We start from the raw sequence: 23,981 nt of genomic DNA on the forward strand, positions 1-23,981 counted from the left end.
GTTGTGCATTACAGGACTATTTGCACTATTTGCAAATCAAAATTCTCAGAACATAGTTAAAGAGCTTGCACGCATACTTGTTTGCATACTTGTACGCATAAAGTTCGCAACGCACAGAGCGTATTATCTTAGTTGGATTCTTTGTACTGTGCGTGCACCGTTCGCTGCGGCGCTCATTACACACTGTTGCATATCAAGACATTATTATAAAAACGAAAATCAAATATAAAAATATATATGTTGGTAAATCTTTCCTTCGCGTTTTATAGAACTTTAATAAATTTTTACCAAAAGAAATTCGGAAATGTGTGAAATTCGGAAAAATTTGATATTTATTTAAATTATTTTTGTTTCTCTTTTTTAAATATTTGGAAAATTGACACGCTTCGATAACAACTTTTGCCTTTTTTAAAAAAATAACACGCGTCAAAAACCGCAAAAGAATACTTTATGTCATAAAATACAATCGATGGTATGGACAACTGATGCGACTGGTGACAGGTTACCTTCATTGTGGTTTGAAGAACCGTTGGACGCTAGATATTTTTCTGTTGAAATGTACCTTTTTATTTTTATTAAATTATTGATTAAAGAATATGCTTTAAACCAGGACTTTATTTATCGCATACATAAAGATTTACTAGGTGCGCAATTAAGTTTCCGGGTTTTTTTTTATCAATGCAAAATGGAAAATTTCAAGAGAAATACAAAAAACGGTTTATTCAAAGTATCGTCCCTCGCTAGCTACACATTTTTGCCATCTCTCTGGCAATACATGAATACCGCGACGATAAAACGACGCGTCTTTGCATCGAAACCATTTATCCAATCAGTTTTGCACTTCTTCGAAATTGGCCAAGTGTAGCCCAGCTAAGCCATGTGCCATCGACCGGAACAAGTGATAATTGGAAGGGGCCAGGTCTGGTGAATACAGCGGGTGCGGTAGCAGATCCCATTTCAGCGTTTTGATGGTGTCCTGGACGATGGAAGTGCGATGGCACGGAACGTTGTCGTGCTGCAATATCACTCGTTCGTGTCTCGTGTCCCATTCTGGCCGTTTTTCGAGCAATGCATGGTTCAAATTTATCAGTTGTTGTTGTCTTGTGTTTGCGTATCATTTTCATCCAATAACGCTTGCAGATCGGCGTCCTCAAATGTTTTTGGTCTTCCGGAGCGCTCCTTGTCCTCAGTGTCGAAATCGCCATTTCTAAAGCGTTTAAACCAATCTTCACAAGTAGTTTTCGATTGTGCATGTTCGCCGTAGGCTTTCTCAAGCAAACGGCGTGCTTCAGCTGCATTTTCTTTCAAGTTGAAGCAGAAAAGCAAAGCTTCCCGCAAATGCTGTTTATTTGGCACAAAACTCGACATCTTTATTGTTAGAAAAAATATTTTTGCGTTGCAATATGTGTTGGTATTATGACTGGTTATTGTTGACAGATGTCCAAGTTAATAAAAAAACACAACTTTAGACATGTATATCGACTACATGTATCGTTAGCGCCATTCATGTGTGAAACCCGGAAACTTAGTTGCGCACCTAGTAATTGGAAATATTTTCTTGTATCGCGCGCTACAGTATTTAATAATCTCAAAATTACATTTTGCCATATTTTTACGTTAGCGTATATTCTGTTTTGTTTAGCGAAAAATTTTCCCTATTTTTCGATATGATGTGAATTTTATTATACGTACATAACACATTTATTTTATCCTTTTGTACATCTAATAGCGTAATAAACATTGCAGTCATAATTTTAGCCTTTTTTACAATGTAAAACAAAACAAAATAACATTTATAAATTTTTAGTGTGCGGAAGTATTATTATATTTTACACATATGTGTATCATGCATGCATATACAATTAAAATTTATTTAATTTTTCAAAAATATATTTTATGTTTTTATGTTTTATGAGAAACAATTTCATTATTATTATTCCAATATGCGATGACATTGGGCGATTAAATTGACGTATTTTTTTTTTCTTATTGCAGCCGCGCGAGCGTGCTAAGAATTTAAGGGAAAACTATTTCAATAGAATTCATATTTTGAAATTACAAAACCTACGTGTCGCGACAGCTATTCTTGGAATACGTATTATCATCTCTTGCTTCGAAAGGAAAAGAGTTTATTTCGCAACTCCGTATCGAGGAGATTCAATGAACGGTCTATAACGCCTTAAAGTGCGACGGCACGATTCTACATAAGGTACTGGAAAAATGCTTGAATATCAGAAATGCTGTTCTCCCTCCCGTTTCATATCTTTGTTGCATCTCTCGCACAAAATAGGAAAACAGAAATGCTGAGTCTGGCGATCATTCAGCATTCCACAACGCGAATACGTCAATTGCACTCAATAAATCAAAATTAAAAATAATTTGCGTCGCACATTTAGCGAGGGCGACCGTATTATTTGTATACAGAGGAACTTGTGTAAATTTGAATTAGTGCAAGTACATTGTCCCTTGACAGATTTGTATATGTAGTAACAGCAAAGTCGCATAACTCGTGAACGTAATTATTGAATTACCTAACTACGTGTGCATTGCACATGAACATACACGGAATCGCGAGTAACACAATGTACTCCTCCATCACTTCATTATTTTATGTCCGACAAGCTATACTATTTCTAGAAAGCATTCCATTAGAAAGAAAATTCTCAGGAAACCTCGTTAGGAATGAAACGCTGGATCCTTTGAAATTGCACAACGCTGTCCAGTAAAGTAACTCAATGTCTTTTTTTATAATCGCGTTATGTGACAGTTAGATATACGATGTGCAGGTTGTTCTAGACCTCGCGTATCTTTTTCGGATTATGGCTTTTTTAGTATTTATTTGATTTCATAACGAATCCCAAGGCAATTTTTTCTTAAGGATTGCCTGAGAAAACAGCATTTCTCCCGTGAATTTTTAAGGTTTAATATCGTGGCAATTAAGCTGCATGTTAAACTTCTATTAAAGTAAAATTTACCTAAAATTAATTGCGGAACAAGAGTACTTGCACTCTTGAAACTTAATTCGCCAAGCATCTTTAATTTTCGATGTTAAATAGCTTCCTAATTATTCACGTCTTGAGTCTAAAATAATCGCTGTTCTACTTTGATCCCTAATATTTCCAACCAAAACAATCTACATTGTTTTCGATACGCTAAATATTTAAGAAAATTAACTTACGGCATATATCTATGCATTGAAATCTTATATTTTAAACAAAGAAATAGTGTAGAATGTTAATCAGCTGATATCGAAAAATTGATTATTACAAAGAAATCTTTTAAGTTGCTACGTAAATTTGATAATTAATTTCTTTTATTGCCAATGATTGCATAGATATTAATTATTAATGCGATAAGATTTATCGAAAAAGAATTATCACATAAAACTTTTTAAATAAATTAAATATTTGAGTGATTAAGTAAAACTGCATATTACGTTTATATTTGGCTTTCTTTAAATTAATTTTGATATGTATGCGTTGCTAAGTGTGTAATTGCGTAATTAACATTACTCAGAGTTCGTAAACTAATACACCGTTGCACATGCAAAAGTTATGGTTTATTGACATTTAGTCGCTTGTTGACTGATGGCCGTTGGTACATTTATATGTTTGTAGCTTTCGCGAGTATTTCAAAGCGGTAAATATTTGAAGACATAATCAATTTTAGAAACTAAATTTTGGTACCTTATATTTGAACGATTAATTCTTCAGCATTGTAGGACACCTAGATATCAAAGGTCGCCAAAAACTTAAAAGTTGCAGGAAAATATGATAAATTTTTGATAAAAATAGAAAGACAATATTTAGTAAAAAATAGAACATTATAAAAAAATTACTACCATAGAAATCGATAAATAATTTTATTTCTACTATTCTCCGCGTACTTAGATCCGCTCCAAATATAGCGAGTTAATTTTTGTTCAGGGAGTTTTCGATCAATTTAAAATTAATAATTTTTCCCAGCAAAAATATATAGAAATTTTAATTTCCGATATAATGTGTAGCGATAATAACTTCTCGGTGATGAGAAATGCAACACATAAAATATACCATAAAACTTAATATTCCACTCAACGTAAAATTGCGCGATTTTTGGAAAATCTTGTATAATTCCATTTTATACAAGTGAGGTTGCCTATCAAGAAGATTGTACGTATATGTTAATTTCGAAATTTCTACGTATTCGCGTTCTAATGTTCTCATGAATGTAAAATAGATTCAGACCTTAATACAACGCTCGGGAGTGAACATACTATATCAAAATCGCTTGTAATTCTGCTTAAGCACGTTTCTCTCAATGCGCCGACAAATGCGTAACGATCTGAATCATCTTCCACCAATTCGCTCCTGAATTTTCATTAGGTTTTGTTCTTGCAGGATATTTTAACATTTCTCTCTTTTGTCATTTACAGATTTAAATATACATATGTATATTACGAGTAAAAATACGCGATATTAAAATATATTATTGTTGGAAAATATTTGGTTATGATATACATAAAGTTTCTGTATTAAATTCTTTTCATCGTAACATTGAATAAAATATTTATTAGTAGCTTGCATTGTTATAACGTGATGTCATTCAGTCACGTCATGCACAATATTTCTATTTATATGCGTTTAATTAAATTCTACAATAATGTTTTTCGTAAAATTAAGTCAAATACAAGTACAATTCAAATACAAATTTTAATCAAAAATTAATTTTTTTAACATATTTAATTCTATATAAATAAATCTTTTATATCTATATGTATCTCTTTAAGAGAAGAGATTTTTTTTAACAGATGCGTTTGTTGTTTATTAAAGTGAAATCTATGCCCGAATTAAATGATAAATACGTATGAATTATTACTTTCTTTTTTTTAACTGTAGAAACGCATTATAGTTAATTGGTACAATTCTTGCAATTTTTGGGACATATGGAAGATAGCCATCAAAAATTTGTATACGTGGTAGTATATCATTCCAACTTTAAAATTGACTTCCGATAAGCGGAGAACAAGATTGATGATTGAATGATGCGCGATGGCTGTCGAAATTTCTGGCAACTGTTGGCCATTTCAATCTGCAAAATTCAAGGATCAAGTTATATCGCCCAATATTCCAGCCATCAATTGTAGGTGAATGCGTGGATATTAAATTCTTTAAAAATGTTTCGCAGTGAAAATAAAACCAAAATCTTTACAATTAAATTAATTGCGCGTGGTTTGTTCGCAATCATTTGTGAAAAAAATAATTCCTTGTATTTTTAAAGGTTCTTTTATTTCGAAATCAACCTGTTTTTATATTTCGAAGAAAACATAGTGAGCAAAATGGTTTTTATTGTCCATTTCCACGCATCAAATCTTTGTCCACATATTGCGAACGCGTTTATATTGCTTTCTTACAGCTGAGTCGGAATAATTTTATGAGAGTTTATCAATTGATTTACTCTTCGTATAGATGTCCTATTCGTGTTGTAAGTCCTTTTGTTCTCGTTTCATAACCATTGCCAGTCTTATTGCGTTTCTATCTTTTCTTTCTCTCCGCTGGTGCTTTAACTTTTCTCTTCCGTCTATTCCCAGCGCTCCTCCGTCAAATATTTAAAGGTTTCCTCTTTTTCACCGAGTTGCTGTAAATGTATCACATCTATTTTTCAACAGACAGCCAGCGTAGAAAACTTGCTACTATTGTTTTCTCTTATTCTTTGCTCTAATTGCGTTTTATTGTTTTCCTGCACGATTCCGATCAGTATTTTTTGAATTCACGTATATTATTAACGAATTTTGCGCAAAACGTCTGCAAAAAGTATTTGCACGGATGATCTGTGAAGGTTCCATTTCTACCACGTAGTCTTCCATCGATCATGCTGGAGATTCGTTACGATTGGCAGAGACATAATATCTACGGATCGCCTTCTTTATTAGCAGCACTCGAATCCAGGCGGAGAATCTTTCATAGTAAGGCGAAGCTATCCGCACCCCGGACGGGATATGAATTTCATATTTTACGATAATATCGCGGGATGTTCGTAGGGTAAACGAATCTCGCTCCGGTGCAGTTTCCACATGCTCATGGGAAATCGTATCTGCACTTGAATTTTCCTGAACGTTATTTCCCTTGGTCGTTTATATCAAGTTTCCTATACAGCAGCACCGCGTTAAAATTTGTACCAATAGAACCGAATTGATAAATTGATATCCAAATATGTACTTGTGTAATCGAAATCATGGACAAAAGAAACTCGATACAAACAGGTAGATATCGTTTACGTCACAGTAAAAGTTTTATCGCGTAATTCTTTTGCGATCGGACGGTTGCGCGTCGTGTTACTTTTTACTCTACTCTCATTAAAAGTCCATTCCATTTTCAGAAAAAGTTCGAGAAAAAGGTACAAATCATAAATTATAAATTTTACAACAATAAACGTTAACAAAGCTTTCATTAGCTGGAAGAAAATAAAATTGAAAATATTCTGTACGCGGAAAGATGCGATATCGCGTAATTTTACTTATATCGTAAAAGTGATTCAAAAATGTTTAATATTATTTTGAATAATATATTTGATTTATTGAATTAAATTTTTAATTATATTTAACAGTTTTAAATCACTTTTTTCTCAAATTCAAATTTTTAGTATAAAATTTTTTTTTTCTGTTTTATAAAATATCTCTAATATTAAATATCAGTTCATAAATTCGTACTCGCATTGAGCCAGAAATGGTGTTCCTTCGGAAACGGCGCGTAGTTCTATCAATTTGTGCATCTTGTTTGATACTATTCATAAATGGAATGTGGCAACGTAACTGGGATTCGATTAATCGTTCTATCGTTTCACGAGTCGTCGGTTTATCGTCGCCTCGAGCGGAGCTTAGGAGACTCCACGGTTATTCTCTTCGCTTGACTTACTAGCAATAGCTTCCGGTTTCATCTGAAGTACGTTGGCTTCAAGTGCTTTGCTGTATAAAGTACACATACGAAACGTTGTAGTTAAGAACGTGAGAATAATCGGAAAGTTCAAGTTGAGAAGGGTACTACAACACATCGTTGAAATGAATTAATCAAAAATCTCAGAACATTTGATATATTTATATCGTAGCATTACAATATTAATATTGATACAAATCATTATTAAAAATTGGATTGGTAATTTTACTAGGCTAAATGTATTTTAAATAGATAACACACGATGTACGTGTGGATTTTACGCGTTTTTTAATTTTCTTTTAATGAATACAATTAATTTATCTGTATGTGCCTAAAGAATATCAGAATTGAGATTAAAATAATGCAAAAATCTACTTAATTTAACTTTTCGCTGTTTAAACATATCGAATAATTTCTCGATAAATGTCGAACTAAATGTAACATTGAATATGATAACAAACTCTAATTATTTTAATTTTGGCACAAGCTAGTCTAAATACAATGAACCACGACCTGCCAATTAGCATGCGACAAAATGCGCTGCGATAATTTTCCAACTTTTGATACTTGGAAATTAACCGCGGAAGTCATTACACGCATAGTTTCAAACGATCCACTTCGAATTGCCATATTTTAATTAAATAAACACGAACGACGCGACATTTTTAATGTGATCAACGACTCTCATAATTTGCTGTTATTGTATGCAACGTATGTATGTATAATGACGTGAGTAAGCAAGGATATTTTTCGTTCAAACACGTAAAATTTATAGAAGGTTTTTTTTTTTTTTTTTAATTTTTCTGAGTGAAGCATACAGTGAACATTTAATATCTTCGACAGACTCTGATAGTTTAGTGATAAAGTTGGAGTGCTTTGTAAATTGACGATCCGTTTCCAGCGCATCCAATTTTTCTAGAAGTATTTGTGCAACGAACGCGACTTGAAATATTATGCATGTAATATATATGCACAGTAATATGTATCACTGCTATAAATATCAGACTAGCAGCAAATTAAAACCAAGTAATATTATAAAAATATTTTTTATGCATTATAATATTTGAGTATAACATTTAGCATGTAGCATGTATAGGTTTCAAAAATAATGTTATGTTCCAAAAAAAAATGATTTCTAATAGGTATTCACAAATAATGATTTTATTAACTATCGGATTTGTCAGCTCCATTCTATCGGAGATAGATTCGATTCACGTTTAGAATTCTTCGAAAATTGGATTACTTCAACATGTTCTATTTCACGTTTGAAGTATCGCGACGATTAGTGAATTTCCAATACAAAGTTTACTTTATTACTTCACACAGGTCCGCTATCCGCGACGGCAATAGCCGCTACTGTTCACAGACACTTCATTTTGCAGCAGAACAAACAAGCTTTTAATCACAGTTTCAGTTTGCAGCTATTGTCTTTGTATTGAAACGCGCCCCGCGTTTACCCGATTCGCGCGTTACCGCGACAAAATCAATATCCTCGTATTGCGCTTAATATTTTTCCACGGTTACGCGTCCGTAACTGCCTTCTGAGGATGGCGCCGGGATTACGCAACACACGTACCCTATTGTATTCCGTAGAAGCGCATAAAGCTGGCGACATAACAGGCTCCTCATTGGCGCTTGAATATTGGATAAGTTCGGCGGCGAGCGCGAGGAAACGGCGCGATTACTACGTCCGCCCCGTACCGCCGGGAGCTTCAGTTTCGTCGACAATGACTATAAGAGAGAAATTATTATGTTTCAGCTCTGCCTGGCGGAAGACCCGTTATCGCATCAGAACGCGATCGCTACGACCCGGGAGACATGTTGAGGGCAAATTGCAGCCTGCCACCATCGAAGCCGCCAGTTCACCTCTCATTCACGCTCAACAACATACCGGTAAGTGATGCCTATCGACACGATTGTCGTATTATCGAATCAAAGAGAGAGTGAGAGAGAAAGAGAATGAGAGATATGTATAGGGGAAGGTATTAGCAATTAAATTCTGGCAATATTTGCGGTTGTATGCGGGACACTTCACTCCTACATATCTGACCCTTTTCTCGTAAAGTATTATTATATTTGCGCGAGCGAGATTGAAACACGCGTAAAATCTCTTAAAACAAAAAAAACTAAACTTTATTAATTTGTTAATTAATTTAATCTATATTATAATAGATAGATACAGCTTGAAAATATTGTGAGAACTTTTTAAGCGAATATTTCATACATAATTTTATGCATTATCAGCCGGTGGTAATTTATAAGATAAAATTTTTCTGTCGATGTCAGTTTTACGTTATCTTTTACATTTGCATATTACGGTCGGCGATACATTCATCTGACAGCAGATTAGCGCCAAATGTGGCCAAAACGTAAAAGTGTTGAAATGTACGTGTTATAAAAACTTCGTGTCGTAGATGCTCTACCTTCTTTTTATCAAACGGTCCATTTAACAGCTGCACCCTTTTAGCCTCATACTACTCAATCGGAATCCGCTTTTCTCACATTTTCTCGCTTGAAATGAGTCGTTTTATAAAAATTGTTAAATCGCGGACTATTTGCTCTTACCACCCCATGAAACTTGTAAGCCTCATTGAAAGTGCACGGATTTCGATATCGATTTTCAATTTACCGAATATATGTATCTACATTGCTACGCTATTATCATCGCCGCCAATGTTTATTGTAGCAGAAAACTCCTCTAACCGTTCGGAAAGAAGATCGCTTCCGCGAGTTACTGTTTTTCCTTTATCACCGAATCACGCGCTCGGAACGCGCTCCATTTATGGTCAGCTTTCAACTGACGAGCACAAAATTTGCGCGGTCCTACTACAGGCACATTCTAGTGCTAAATTCAGTTTGAATTAATTCCGTCATAATAGCGTCGGAAAACGTTGGCGGGATCCGCGAGGAGCGAATTGACAGACCTTAAAGAGATTAAACGAATCCTTTGTTCTCGCGAAAGTGTGTAGTAATGTGCGTGTCGACTGTTTGCTTTCTGGACTATTTCAGTTCTTATACCGAATTGAATCTAATTTCGCGCGCGGAATTAGAACACGGATGATTAAACCTTACCCGGACGCTGCGTGGCGTCGTCTCCGAAGTAAGAGGTTTTATCAAGCGCGTCCGTGGGATAAGGAAATTTGAATAATCGGATAATCCGAGCAAAAGCCGCCAGCAGCACCGAACGAAATACTAATAACCGTGATACGAGCAAAAATGTTGTCGAGTAACTTTTGCCGAGCTAGACATGCCGGCGGAAGCACGTAGCCTCTGGCGATGCATTACCCATAATCCCCGGGGATGACGTCGCGGGATCTCATTAGCCGATACGGCTAAATGCAAAATGCAAGAGTGGTTCATACTCGATCGTTCGCGTGAATCCCGAATTCGTCACCGACTTTGATCGAGCAGGAGCGCCGCGCCAAGTGCGCGACGTGTCTCGTCCTGGTGTCAGCGATGCTATTTCCACAACAGTGCAGTAGCACCTTTATTCTATCACCGTATCATTTTACTCTTGACTGGTTGCATTAAGATTGTTGAATTTGTAATGTTTAACTTGAAATATTGTGGATAATAGAAAACCATTTTAGTTTCTTTTCCAGCGTTTTCATGAAATTACTGATCAAATTGACTTGACGTTCATTATGAATACTATTAACCAATATCAAATATATCGAGTTAGTTTTTAGAAGGATTATTCTATCGGGCAAATTCGATAATTTGAAAGTAAACTCTCTGCAAATTGTTAGAATTTCTATCTTTAACTTGCTTCAATTTTAATGCCATTTTCCCGTCCATTTAAACATTTGCTCGTCTAATATATTAACCTTAAGCAATTTTGCTCCAGATAATCGTTGATAGCGAATCGTAAATTTTCCCGCAAAGTTGTAACGATATTATCTCCCATCCGACGACGTGATAGTAAGAAGCCGGGAAAATACGAATTCGACGGTGATCAAGCGCGCGCTTTCTTTCTCCGTGGGATCTGGAAAATTAGTATCGCATATATACGTAAGTGCGAGTAACGAAGGAGCGGTGTCGGCGGGAGGGGGTGGCGAGGGGTAGTAACGAATTGCCCAGGTCAGGAACAAGCGGGTCGGTCTGCTAGCTTCTTACGGCTAACGTCTTGTCGAGAAACTCGTCGAATTTGCAGGGAACGTTTCTGAGAGCGTGGAAGATATCTTGTCGCGGAAACAACGGTTTCTTACGACGAGGGCGTTGCCAGTACAAGTTTACTCGCGCCGGAAAAAGTAGTTTACTTTCAGAAAAAACTACATCCAGGCGGTTGATCTCTTTCTGAGAAGATTTATTCGCCTCTAGAATCTTTTTAATTGTAAATTATCATGCAGCTTCACTAATTAATAATTTTAAGACCGCGGAATAAAAATACGATTTGCTCATTTCTCGACACGCATATAATTTATATTAACTTATCCTAACAAATAACTTGGACTGAAAAATTGAAGCATAAAATAATGTTTGTTAATATTGAAAATTATCCACAATCTTGTTTCATAATTTTGTAGCGTTATACACAATCAAAAATTAAATGTACATTAAAATGCGCATATCAGAATCGTTAATAATTACCGTGATACATTTAATATAAATAATGTATATTTGCAACGCAGAATGTATATTTGCGACATCGAATACGCGGACATTAAAGGACATATTATCAACAAAATATCGCAGTCACGGAAGTAATAAAATGACGATACGGCTCTTCCTGCCGATAAGCGCATTCCAAATTAGGATTTTAGATAAATTTAAATTGATAAGCGACTGCAATTAATATGCTTTGTGCTTATCAATTTCCATATTTTGCGTATAGGACATCATACAAACATGTATATCGCGCCAGGATATCTTCAATAATATTGTTAAATTGATAAATTGCATTTTAAATGACACAGCACGCTGTAAAAGAGACAAACGATTAAATTCTGATCTAAAATTGCGAATATTATTATCATCAAAATGGAACATTGAAACATACTCTCTTATATATTCGTATATATCGTATATAATAAATCTCCCTTAACTCTAGCAATTCTAAGCGCGTCAAAAAATAAGCTTTCAATTACAATTGTCCGCGCAACGCGTTCACATTTTGTACAGTAACGTTATTCAATATTATTATAGTTAGCATTTACATCGTACATTTGCAGCCTGATATTTGTAATCTGCAATATCGCTGTTACAAATATGAATAAATTTTATGCTACTGACGCGCGGCGCTCTTACGCAGATATCAATATGCAGTCGTTATCCTTTAATGCTCCCATAGCCCGATGTCGTAAGCGGCGCTAGGTCACGCGCGACCCCGCTTATCCTACATCCGCGATGCGCACGTATGAAGCGACGAGAACTAGGCTGTTTAGGCATTCTCGTCTTGCGCATAAACTGGTATCGTCCCGGAAGAGAAAAGAGGTGCAAGGAGCGCACCGTCTTACCGACATACACGCCGAGATATGAACGCTAGTGATGAACAGTGCCGTAATGTTAATGTCGATATAATAACGTACATACGCTGTTTATCAAAAAAATTGACGCACTTTAAAACAAACTTCCCATCCAATGGAACTTTGCATATGCTATGTTGATGCGCTAATGAAGTGATAACAATATCATATTATAAGAGAGAGAACAATTTATTTAAGAAAATCTGTTTTTAATTGTTAATATTTTGTAAAGTCAAATGTCACGGATTTTTAGAATTATTTTATTTGGTTTTTTTTTTTTTTATAAACAGTGTACTTTTGTAAGTCACTGATTCATAGACGTGTCTAATTATTTCTTTTGTAAAAAATAAATATCAGATAAATGATTCCGAGCTCAATTCCGAGAGCTTTCAAATGAAACTTATTTATCAGTTTGCTGCGATTTTTCTGTGCGAAGATATTGACGATTGTATCAATTGTAGCGATCATATCTCGAGCGATTCCAATCTAAAGTAGAACCGATTGAAGACATTCGCGTGACTTTTGTTCGAGATATTATCTCTATTATATCTTTCTCTTCTTCCGCTATCACTCATATTTTTCGTATTGCTTATACGAGATTCTCACGCCCACGAAGAACAACCTATCGGAATAGTATGTATTATCCGATGAGTGAGATTTATTATGGTTTTATGCGTCGCGTATATAACCGCACAGGCAAGCTTGGCAAATTACAATCTCTCTGAAATATCTGTTCGTGTATTATATTTTTTGCTCGAGCTTGTAATGATGTTTTTAACAAATTTGTTGTTGAGTATTTTTGCAGGAGGATTAATATCCGTTCTCTTTACAATTTTATAGTTTCTACTTCAGCTTTCAGCTTAGATCCAGCTTTTATTTGGTATGTTTATTTGTGTTTTTCATGTTTACAACTGAAATAAAATGGCAAACATTGATGGCGTTTAAGATAAAATATAATAAAAAATTTCGATTGGAGATTATTTTAACGACGGAATGATTATATGGTGAAATTTATCGTTAGTTAAAAAAATACTTACTATTTTAAAGAGTTTTGGAGTAACTATTTCATTATCTAAAAATTTCACTGTTAATATTGCGGATATTTAAAAAAATTATTTTATCAATTTTATATAATCTCAATTACAATTTATTTAATTTCAATTGGATTGAGAGATAAATATGTAGCTTGGATATCGCGACGTATAGTGCAAACGTTCCTTTTCTATTATTTTTGTACATCACCGTTTTTGTTCCCTCCTCAGTTAGGAAAAGTCGTGACTTGTTCGCTTCTTATCGGAAGTAGCGCTGAATTTATTTCACCGCGGCGAAACCGAGTTCGAGGTTACTTGTGCAAACAGAGTCTTCGGCAACGTCTCCTCTAGTTGTGTCCTTAATCAACTTATAACCCATGATAACTTTTGCCAATCAGAAACACATCCCGCGGGAAAGAAGATCGGGATCGCAGCTGTGCTAGGGGAGAGGGGCAAAAACTTTATTGGATCGTAAGTCGCTACCTGAAGTCGCCGACCGTTGTCCGTGCACTTACGACTTCTTCGGGGTGGCGAGTATTTTCTTTCTCTTGTTCTAGCGGGACGGAAGCGCGACCGTGTTGCTTTTGTAATCGCGTGAGGTATCCGGCAGATATTGCAAAACAGGAACAATGGAGAACTTAAGAACACATGATAAAATAACCCTCCGATGGTGTAGTAGTGAAAACATTCTTTTAAATTGTCGGCGAAGCTCGCTCTCTTTTCAGTCGCGAACGATACTGTCATACTGACCGCTTAGTTTACCACGAAGCATGATATTCAAGCTCCAGCGAACTATGTAGCTATCTCCAAGTTGGCGAAAAGAATGTTCAGTCGTTTCGCTGCGCATACTGTTTCTATTTCGGTCTTAGAATCGCGCCGTAGAATCTTTGAAAGCAAGATTACTGCTCTGAAGATGACAGGCGATGTTCTCGGGAATGGATAAAGCAGTTGTACACGCTACTTGCCGGACAATTGACATTATTCTATAAGTGATAAATTTTGATTAAATGTGTTTTATAAAATATATTTTTCTCGTTTTTTTTTTGGAAGAAATTTGACAACAGAAATAACAACGAAAATAAGTTTGTATTTTTCTTCGTTATTTTAATATTTAAATAATGTAACATGTTAAGCTTTATCGACAATTATAAACAAATGTTTTATTAATGAATACATGCATATATAATAGTCTGCGAGTGCTTATCATTAAAGCTTTTCTCTATGAATGGCAATATGGTTGAATGCTTTCCAAGAGCTCGTATGGAAACATATGCAGATGATTGTTCGCGCATTAAGCATGTCTCCGCCCGCCTTAACACCGCACATTTCGTACGTTCGACTTGGTTGTTGGCCAACGCGGCATTACTTTTGCATATATTTGAATGCAAGTCTGGCGCTGTGGCAACGGCGGAACATTAAAAAGTAACAATATCTTCTTACCAGCTTGATTTTTCCGTAAGCTTATAGACAATTTGAATATCTTGAATATCTTCGTAAAATACGTACAAACACGGCACGGATGTCATTATAATTTCAATGTATTTGTATATTTACAATCTTTTTATCCGTAAATCTTTTCTCGTATTAAAACCAACGTAACGAGTATCAAAAACCTACGTAACGAGTAGGAATGAAAAAATATACTTCATGCATTTTGCGCAAATCGATCAAAGGATTGCCGGCGCAAGTTTCGCACGCGACGCCATTGAATTTACTGCATCATAAACTATGACTCCATGTATCGCTTGCAATTGCTGCACGATGCATCAAAAGCTTCGTTCAAAGTCGACACTTTGTTACCATTTTCCAACATAACACCTGCGTCCGAATGGAATTACCGTGGCTCGATGTACGAGGCGTCAAAAATCTGTAGGTATCCGCCGCGCAGAACGATAAATTTTTATCATAGTAGTTTTCGAAGAGTATTAGTTCCGTTGCGGAATTATCCATTTTCTATAATCGATACGCTAACTAAATAGTCTTCTCTCGCTCGATAAATGCATAAATACGTAACTAGTGTTTACGCGGAATACAATAAAATTATTCAGCGATGATGCTGATACGGCCGATACGCCGATACTTTGCGCAACTATTTTATCCGGCGCGTCATTAAAATAGCACGGGGCAACATTCCTTCGAAATTTCATAGCGCGGGCAGCGCGGTATTACACGTAAGCACGAAGCGTGGCATTCCGACCTTCCGTACCTTCCTACTCTGTTGTGCGGTAAATAGACAGGTGTCTAAAATGATAACGAGAAAGGATTTGCCACGACGGAGTTCGTCCTTTATTTCCACTACGGCCAGCGCTGTCTACAAACACTGGCCCACTTTCTCGCATGGCTTCGGCGTAATGAAATGCATCGCGCTTTGAGGGTATAATCCGATGCAGATTAAAACCCCGGCCCGTTCCTTCGTCCCACCGCCGTGAAACAAATTGCAGTGCAACGCCGCGGGAAGAGACGAGGGCGTCGGAGCTAATCCGACGCGAGGCTCGTCACGGCTTTGTGCCGGGGAATAAACGAAGTCGTCCTCGATGAGAACAATCCGAAGCTCGTCGAAGCTGCACTTTTAACCCTCAGCGCGGTCGGACGTCGAGTCTTATTATTCCACGCTCGACGTTGAGTTGACTTATTGTGAATTCAGTTTTAAGGGGATTAATATCGACAGCGCCAATATATAACAGCTTCCGCTTCATTTTTATGCGTGATTTATGTATACATTTGTATTCGATTTGAAATGAAATTTTTACGAATGCCAAGTTGAATTAAATCTTGTCGCGCTACTACGTACTTATGAATTTTCAACGAAGGGATGAAACATTTCGCGCGCGGGTGGTGCATTGTCGGTTTTTACGAATAAACTCGTAACATACGATAGCAAAAGAAGAGAAATTGAATGACGATCCAACCTCAGTCTCCCGGCCAGGCCATTAACTTCTTCCCTGTGCTCTCGTACTGCTATCACACCCCCTCTCGCACTCATCGTTGCTCTTTCCCCCACATCGGCCCATTCATTAAGTCTCGAGAACGTCCTCGCGATCTCTATAGGGTCGTCAGTAGACGTGTACACGACGTGCCGTTTGTTCTCCTCTGAAACTCGAGATGTCCTCCTCGGATAACATGGCGAGACCGTGATGGCTAACACATACACACAAGTATATACCAGGTACGCGCACACTCGCGACGATCACTACATGAGGGGGATAGAGTCGCCGGCTTGAGAGATAATGAAAGCTTACATTCGCGACCTACGACTATGAACGAGACGAACGATTGCGGCGGGCCTTGACCCGGCGCGACGGCTACGGAATAATTTTTTTTTTTCCTCTTTTTACAAGATGTTCCTTTTCTTATTCTCGGGTGGAAGACTGGAAAGCTCACACGCAAAAAACTAAATCTAAAATTCCGATTGGTATCTTTTTATTTCGTTACCTAAAAATTACTCATTCACGTGAAACTCTTGAAAAATTTGGAACGATTAAAAAAGTAACGAACGATATGAATACAAATGAAGCAAATGCAGAATGACTACGCATAATTTTCGATTTTTATTCAGGCTACTGCGCAGCTATTTTTTATCTATTCTTTCATCAATTTGGAATTATAATAGAATATTATGCAATGTGCGCACATAAACTAGTTTGAATACATTAATTGTTTTCATTTGGATAATTATTGTGTCGGATTAGAAAAAAGTTTTAATGGAGATGTGCATACAAGCAATGCGCTTAGAATTTATTCTATTGACTGTTACTGCAGATATTTTTGTACTATACAACAAACTAACTAAATAGAAAAGAGATAAACACTATTATGTTTGAAACACACGAAATGAAGTCATTAACACGCGGAATGGAGCTAACTATGTTTTTTTTACGAAAGCTGTTTTTGCAGATAGCAAGTGCTTCTTTTATTTGTATATTTTTATAATATTTACCATAAGCTTTTACTGTCAATAGCAAATACTTCAGTAGTAAGTAAATAAATATTTAAAAATTTCTATTTATGTTTTCTCAAATTTTTATCAATAAATAAAAATAAACACACGTTTGCTTCCCTTGAATTATTTAAGCCAGGTGCAAATGCGGAGTGCATAGAATTAAATAATATTATCATAAAAATAGCTGCAGATAGCTTTTTGAAATAATTCTCCAGTATTTGTGTATTAAATCGATAGAAGCCTTTAATATTCGAAAGCTATATAAACGTGATCTGAGCGGAGTATTAAACAGTATCGGTTATTCAGAAATAACTAAAATTTTAAAAATTTATTTATAAAAAATAAAACAATATAATTCTGCGTTAATTTATCTGCGATAATTGCAATAATCAATGCAATCTAATTAAGAAACAAATTGTGATTGTTATTTATCGTTTGGACAAAATATTAATTGTTTATTCTTTTTTGTCGAAGCAAGTCGCACACATACGGTAACTAAACAAACATTTTGATATGAAATGACATTTTGAAGAGCAATTTTACTGTAAATAGATACTTTTTGTATGAAATAACATTTTAGAAAGTAATTTCAGAGTATATTATTTGCTGTCATATGCCGTTAATTTAATCCTAGTTCAGTATTTAATATTTTTGCGCAAACAATGCTATAAATTTTGTTGTGCTCGTATATCTGTAATATTATATGCAATGGAATAGAATACTTTAATGAAATGCGCTCTGGAAATCATTAGTGTGAGATTTACGACCTGCTACCGACCAATTAATGTTTTTCAAATGCCTCTGCAGCGCAACGGCTGCGTAACATAGATATCACGCGAATGTTATTGCCACGGGCTACGAATATATAACGGAAATTAGATATCCAGTGGACACTGGAATTGTGATCAGTATGTATCGCAAATATTGACGGAACGGAGATATCGGCTAGAAGTTTAGATTGCATATGTTATTTTCATGCAAATTGGCATTTCATATATCCTTTTAATTACGACCAGCATAATTGACACTTACATATATTTTCTTTTGCGAGTTTGATTATTAAAAAACGTGGAAAATTACAAAAAAATCAGAAAAAGCGAAAGGGATTTGTGTAAATTCGACGATAAAATAATCAAATCTCTACCGAGTAATTTCCCTCGCGATATGTGCCATTCGTACAATGAAGGAAAGCTTTATTTGATTATGCTGATACTAAAAATAAGATAAAACCCGAAATATTATTATGATAATTGTTTATATTTTTATAATTGCAAAGTAAAGGATATGTAAAAATACATCATGAAAGATATAAGATAAAAAAAATGTATTTGGTGATGATAATAATTTTTAGGTAATCACAATTTTCTAGACTTTTGGTAAACTTTCGTAGTATAATATTTTCTACAATGTTACAGGAAAAAATACAGCGGAAAATCGATCAGTTTTTATTTGTTTTATCGTATATTACGTATAGTATAATAGATTGAAGTAAATTTACTTTGAAAACTTTCGATAGCTAAATTGCTTTAAGTTACAATTCCGAAAATGTGCTTAATAATTCATAATAAATAAGAAAAATATTGCATAATATGCTCGGTATTTAATGTACCCAAATAAATGAATGTATAGTCCAGCGAGTCCACTTAATTAAAATCTTTGATGCATACACTTTGAATCGTGTGTCATCAAAGTAATGCAAACAATTGTTATCTTTCGCAGTACGCACAAGTACAATGAGATTAACTCCTTTGCAATTGTTAGTAGCTAGCGACTATAAGCCAAGCGGTAGTCAAACAAAACCATCAACCAGATTGGGAACAGAAAGGGATTAAAAAGGTACTTACATATCGTAAACATCGCGTTTCAAAGAGCTAATATTTTCTGGTTCCATGCATGGAAAGCGGGCTACGCAGTTTAACATCTTTTGTTCCTCCGCACAAGAAACGTCGTTTATATGTTCAGATAAAGCAGCTTCGCCTCTTTTACATGTGTACACACTAATATTGATAGTATATCCATATTGAAACTACGTTTCGCACACATCGCGCAACGACAGCCAGCGTGTATATCTAAGATATTGACTCTCTAAACAGGTTGTATGTAGATATACATTCGATATATAATACATCTTTCGATGTGTGCTATTATCAATGTGGATCGAAACTGTTGTAATACATCTATGAGGCATACCAATTTTTTAAAAATGATAATTAATTTAAAAATAAGAAAATTTTTATAATTTATTTCTTATAAACTCACGTTACATGTTTAGTTCCATTTATGTGCGAAGGACTAAATATATCTCTCAGAAGTATATACAATTAACAAAGGGATGCGGCGTGCTCAACCGTGATCTAGACTTTTTATGTACAGGTGGAAAATAGAAAGAAAAAAAAAAGAAAGGTTAAGTCTCGATTGACGTGGATTAAAGAGGATTCGCACACAAATTATCGAGCGAGTTATCGTCCTTTGTACATTATTTCAGGCTGTTCGGCTTATCGACTTCCCAGCCGTGCTCCTCTCCCGACGACAAGGCTTAACTGAATGTAAATCGATGGAATCGCGATCTTGTATTCAACATTCGCGATCCCATCGTACGCGCGTTCTCCCGCGTAGGGAGATACGCATAACCGCGACGTACACACGCGCGCGTGTACGCGGCCATCACACGCGCATTAACGCTCGCACCGCACCGCGCGCCCGCCGGTGGGCTCTGGCAGTGTCGGGTAGCTATTACAATTTACACGCGGTTATATGCGCAGCCGAACGAAGCACTGGGGTCTTGCTAATTGTGGTTAAGTTTAATTCGCGCGGACGTGGAGGCCTGGCGGGACACACGGCCGCCGGAGAATGGCCTGCGCTCGCTGCCGTTTGACGTGCGCCGCTGCGCTGCCAGTGCCGTTGCGGCTGTGCTGTAGCGAGCCAGTGTATCCGACATATATACGGCTCTACATCACTGTGAGCTACATACTGTGTATACGTATACGCGCGTATAATTCTACGTCCGTCGATACCAGCGGATTATCGGCCAATAACACCGAGGAAAACCATATCCAGCATCAGTGCGGCCTGCCCTCGAGGCTTCGGCCTCGTCGGCTTCCATTAAGCGATCACGATGAGGTGAAGAGAAGTGGAGAGAGAGAGAGAGAGAGAGAGAGAGAGAGAGGGAGGGAGGGAGAAGATGGAGACGAGGTTATCGGGGTTGAGAGGCGGATAATAAGAGCGAGGCTGAGGGGTGGAGAACGGCGCAAAAAGAGGTGGAATGGGCCACTTAACGAATCATCGATAAATAAGCGCGAACTCTCGGCGTCACATCGCCATCGTCGTAATGGGAGCCAATAGATGCACACGGTGCCCATTGTTTTCATCTAGGAAGGTCCTTTCGAAGAGACGTCGACCCTGGACGTCGTCTCTCGGCTTGTCCCGTCTAACGGCTTCTCTAAAACCACTAGCCCTGCGCGCGCTCTGTTCTTCGCCGCTTCATCAATTCCCGGCTCGCTCTCATCGTTCTCCATTCCCTAACCTGTTTCCGGCGGTCGCCTGTGTTCCGCGCACGTTTCACTCCCTTTCACAATCTCTCGTTTCCATCCGCTCGTGCACACGCTCTTTCTCTCTGGTCCGTGTTTCCGCATCCACTTCGTCCCTCGTCAACCGACGACCGAGCTGCAGGCCCTGCGCGGTCTAATAAAGCGTCCCTTCGTAACACAGGTACACTTGACGCGTGCACATCAATGCGCATAGACACACGGACGTGCGCTTATATACGCGCGCACACATCGAAACGAACCGCTCGGTTTCGTTTCTCCGATAGCTGCGCGCACACGAGGCGCTTGTCCACCTTTGCTGAAAGGAACTCTGCGTTACAGCCGGCCGGTAAATTGAAGCTGATACCGTACAGTCGATTCAAACGGCTGACGAGTTTATCGGGAAGCTTAGCTGGTCGCTGGGTACTGCCGAGTTTAACCCAAATGCACCGGATCTATCTACGGGTTAGGGACAGGCGGCTAATACCAGTTCGTCGACCGGAGTCTCCGAGCATAACGTCCGGGAAGGCTTAAGCGGTTACAGTTGCCGAAGCTACCTTTGTACAAAATGAAATAAATCACTTTTATCAATAGATTGCGAACTGGTAGCCGAAACGCGATGCGCGAAATATTACCTGCTCAATCGCAATCGCACGTTCGCGTAGGAACTGTCACTCGGAATTATTGTCCACTCGATGCGCAAAGTTCATTCATCGGTGCTACATTCATCAGCATTCTCCGCGCGAGCGGAGTATTATATGATGAAGTACGTCTGTAGATTATGTATTATAGGAAGGTCACGATGACGCAGACAAAAATTCAGATTAATGTACACTCGGGAAATTTGCTCCGGCGGTAATATATTTATGCGGCGGATTTTTAACTGCCGCATAAATCTCGCCCGCTGCTTTCGCGTTAAAAAGTCCAAAGAAAGTCCGCGAAAGTCGTCAGAATTACATCGAACACCCGAGCTCGCCTGAAATAGCGCGGATTTATCCGGGGTTAAAGACGAGGATCAGAATACTAAACCGCCGCACCTGCAACTTCCCGACGCGAAGCGTTCGCCGTTACGCGACGGGGGAATACGTTTTGATTGTTATGAATATAGATTGTCGCCCGATGGAGCCAAGGCCGCGACGCGAGCGTAAACGTGTCTGAACGATGCGAGCGCTGAAAGGATAATATTTCGCAAAGTTGAATTCAGCGAAGATTTTCGACCGTCGTGTAATTTTCCAAGACGGGGACGGCGGGGGTTGCCATTTCGCAGATTTTCCAAGCTCAGCAGAAACATGCTGAATTTACTGCGAGTTGCAGTCGGCGGACTAATACCGACCCTTGCGTCGTCCTCGGCATAACGTAATCCCGCCGGTTTATCCGTTGCTAAAGAAAGCTCGCAGCTGGCGCCCCCGCACTCTCAAAGCGCGCTACAGTACGGACTTCTTTAATTTTCCGCGTCGAATGATAAATTATTTCTTCGCTAATGAGTCTTGTACGCGAGACGTGTCGAAAGTTACGTACTTTCTCGCAGCGCTTTCTTGCAGTTACCGATTCTTTGAGGCCAAGTCGATTCGTCGCGCGCGCAGACGCGCTCTTTCTTTCGTCGTACTTCAAACATTATTTGAAAAAAAAAAAAAAATGTTTTTCCACCGCGTTTTGTACCGCAGATGACAATTGTTAGTTAGAATCTGTGAAATACATCAGGTTGACGTGATGCGGTAACTACAGATTGTCTCCGCCTGTTACATACTGGTCATTATACCACTGCATGTAGCGCATGCAAATTACATCACGATCATCACGTTAGTACAGTTACGCGACTCGATCAACTTGCGCCCGCAGTTCAGTTTTGTGTATCCTTGTGTAACTTCCGTAAACGCTTTTAAAAGTTCACTGACACGCGGTTTAATGCTTCTGCCAAATGTATTATTCTCCTTTATCCGCATTATGACAAAGAACTGAAGAAACTAATAGAGAAGTCACGCATTAATGTAACCTCGTTTCTACAATGCATTATTATTACCGCAGAATTATTACAATTAACCACTTGTTATTGATACACGTACGAAGCATATGTTTTCAATTAAACGGGGGATAATTGTAATGTTTCAATGAACCTCACGCGAGCCGACCGCGGCAAATAAACTGAAATAGCCTTCGCGCCCGAGTAATGATTGGCACAATAACTAACTTTACTACTGCGCTCCATGCTCGGCGTTTCCAATAGCACGGAAATAAATGGGCGCGAATAGTTGAACACTTTTCCAAGTCTCTTAAAAGCGCAACGTCATATAGAAATTAAACGGCGGCGCCGGCAATCAGGTATCAAATAGGATGCAATAACTCGCATACGGGAGCATTAATTACCTCCATAAATCTGAACGTTAATGCACGGGCGCGTGGCTAATTGCGGCGAAAGACCATGCCGGTGTAACACGCCCGGCCCGCCGGAGTGGCTCCGAGGAATCTGACATCCACTCGACATTCACGAGGACCGCCGTATCTCGCCGTCGTGTCAGTGCGCTACGCGCGCATCCCGTCCGACTCATTCGTCATGTCTCGAAAGGGGAGCCTCTCTCGTGCATTGTCTCCCGTTGCGCTTCGCCTTTGAATCAAGCCTTATTTTCGCCCGTCCCCCGATATCTCTCTCACGCCGCAATCAAATGGCAATCGAATGAAACGGTGGAATAGGGAGTGAGTTAAAAGAGAAGAACCCCCGTAAGGAGCGAGCGCTTTTGTCTCGCAGTGTCTACCGTAAACCGACGATCTTATTGCGAGGGAGACCGGCGGCTTTGAAGTCGCGCACGAGAGACGAGGACGGAAACTGAAACTTGCGAGGACTGCCGCGCGGCGGTGCAGGACGAAAGGCAATGAAGAAGAAAAGGAGAGCAGCGGCGCAGCCTCCCCCCCCCCGAGCTCGGTGCGAGATAGCGCGCGGAAAAGGAGAAGGCGGAGAGAAGAGAGACAAGGGCCCCCTCGGGGGTTCAATCGCCGTGGAGCATAAAGCACCGACGACACACACCGACGAAAGATAGAACGTCGCTTAAGCGCCGTCGTGACCAATGGCCTGGAATGCCTTTTCCGGTATCGGGCCAACGACGCGTTACACGTCA

At 38.2% G+C, this 23,981-nt stretch overlaps 1 protein-coding gene across 1 annotated transcript in view; it reads left to right on the forward strand.

The window, feature by feature from the left end:
• LOC105677094 (platelet endothelial cell adhesion molecule-like) overlaps nt 1-23,981 on the forward strand; it is a 132,173-nt gene that overhangs the window by 80,410 nt on the left and 27,782 nt on the right. Inside the window, exon 4 of the mRNA XM_012375470.2 lies at nt 8,671-8,804. Within this exon, the coding sequence (XP_012230893.1) occupies nt 8,671-8,804 (134 nt within the window). The remainder of the gene's footprint in view (nt 1-8,670; nt 8,805-23,981) is intronic.

Source organism: Linepithema humile, chromosome 6 (genome assembly GCF_040581485.1).
Source record: "Linepithema humile isolate Giens D197 chromosome 6, Lhum_UNIL_v1.0, whole genome shotgun sequence".
NCBI lineage: Eukaryota > Metazoa > Arthropoda > Insecta > Hymenoptera > Formicidae > Linepithema > Linepithema humile.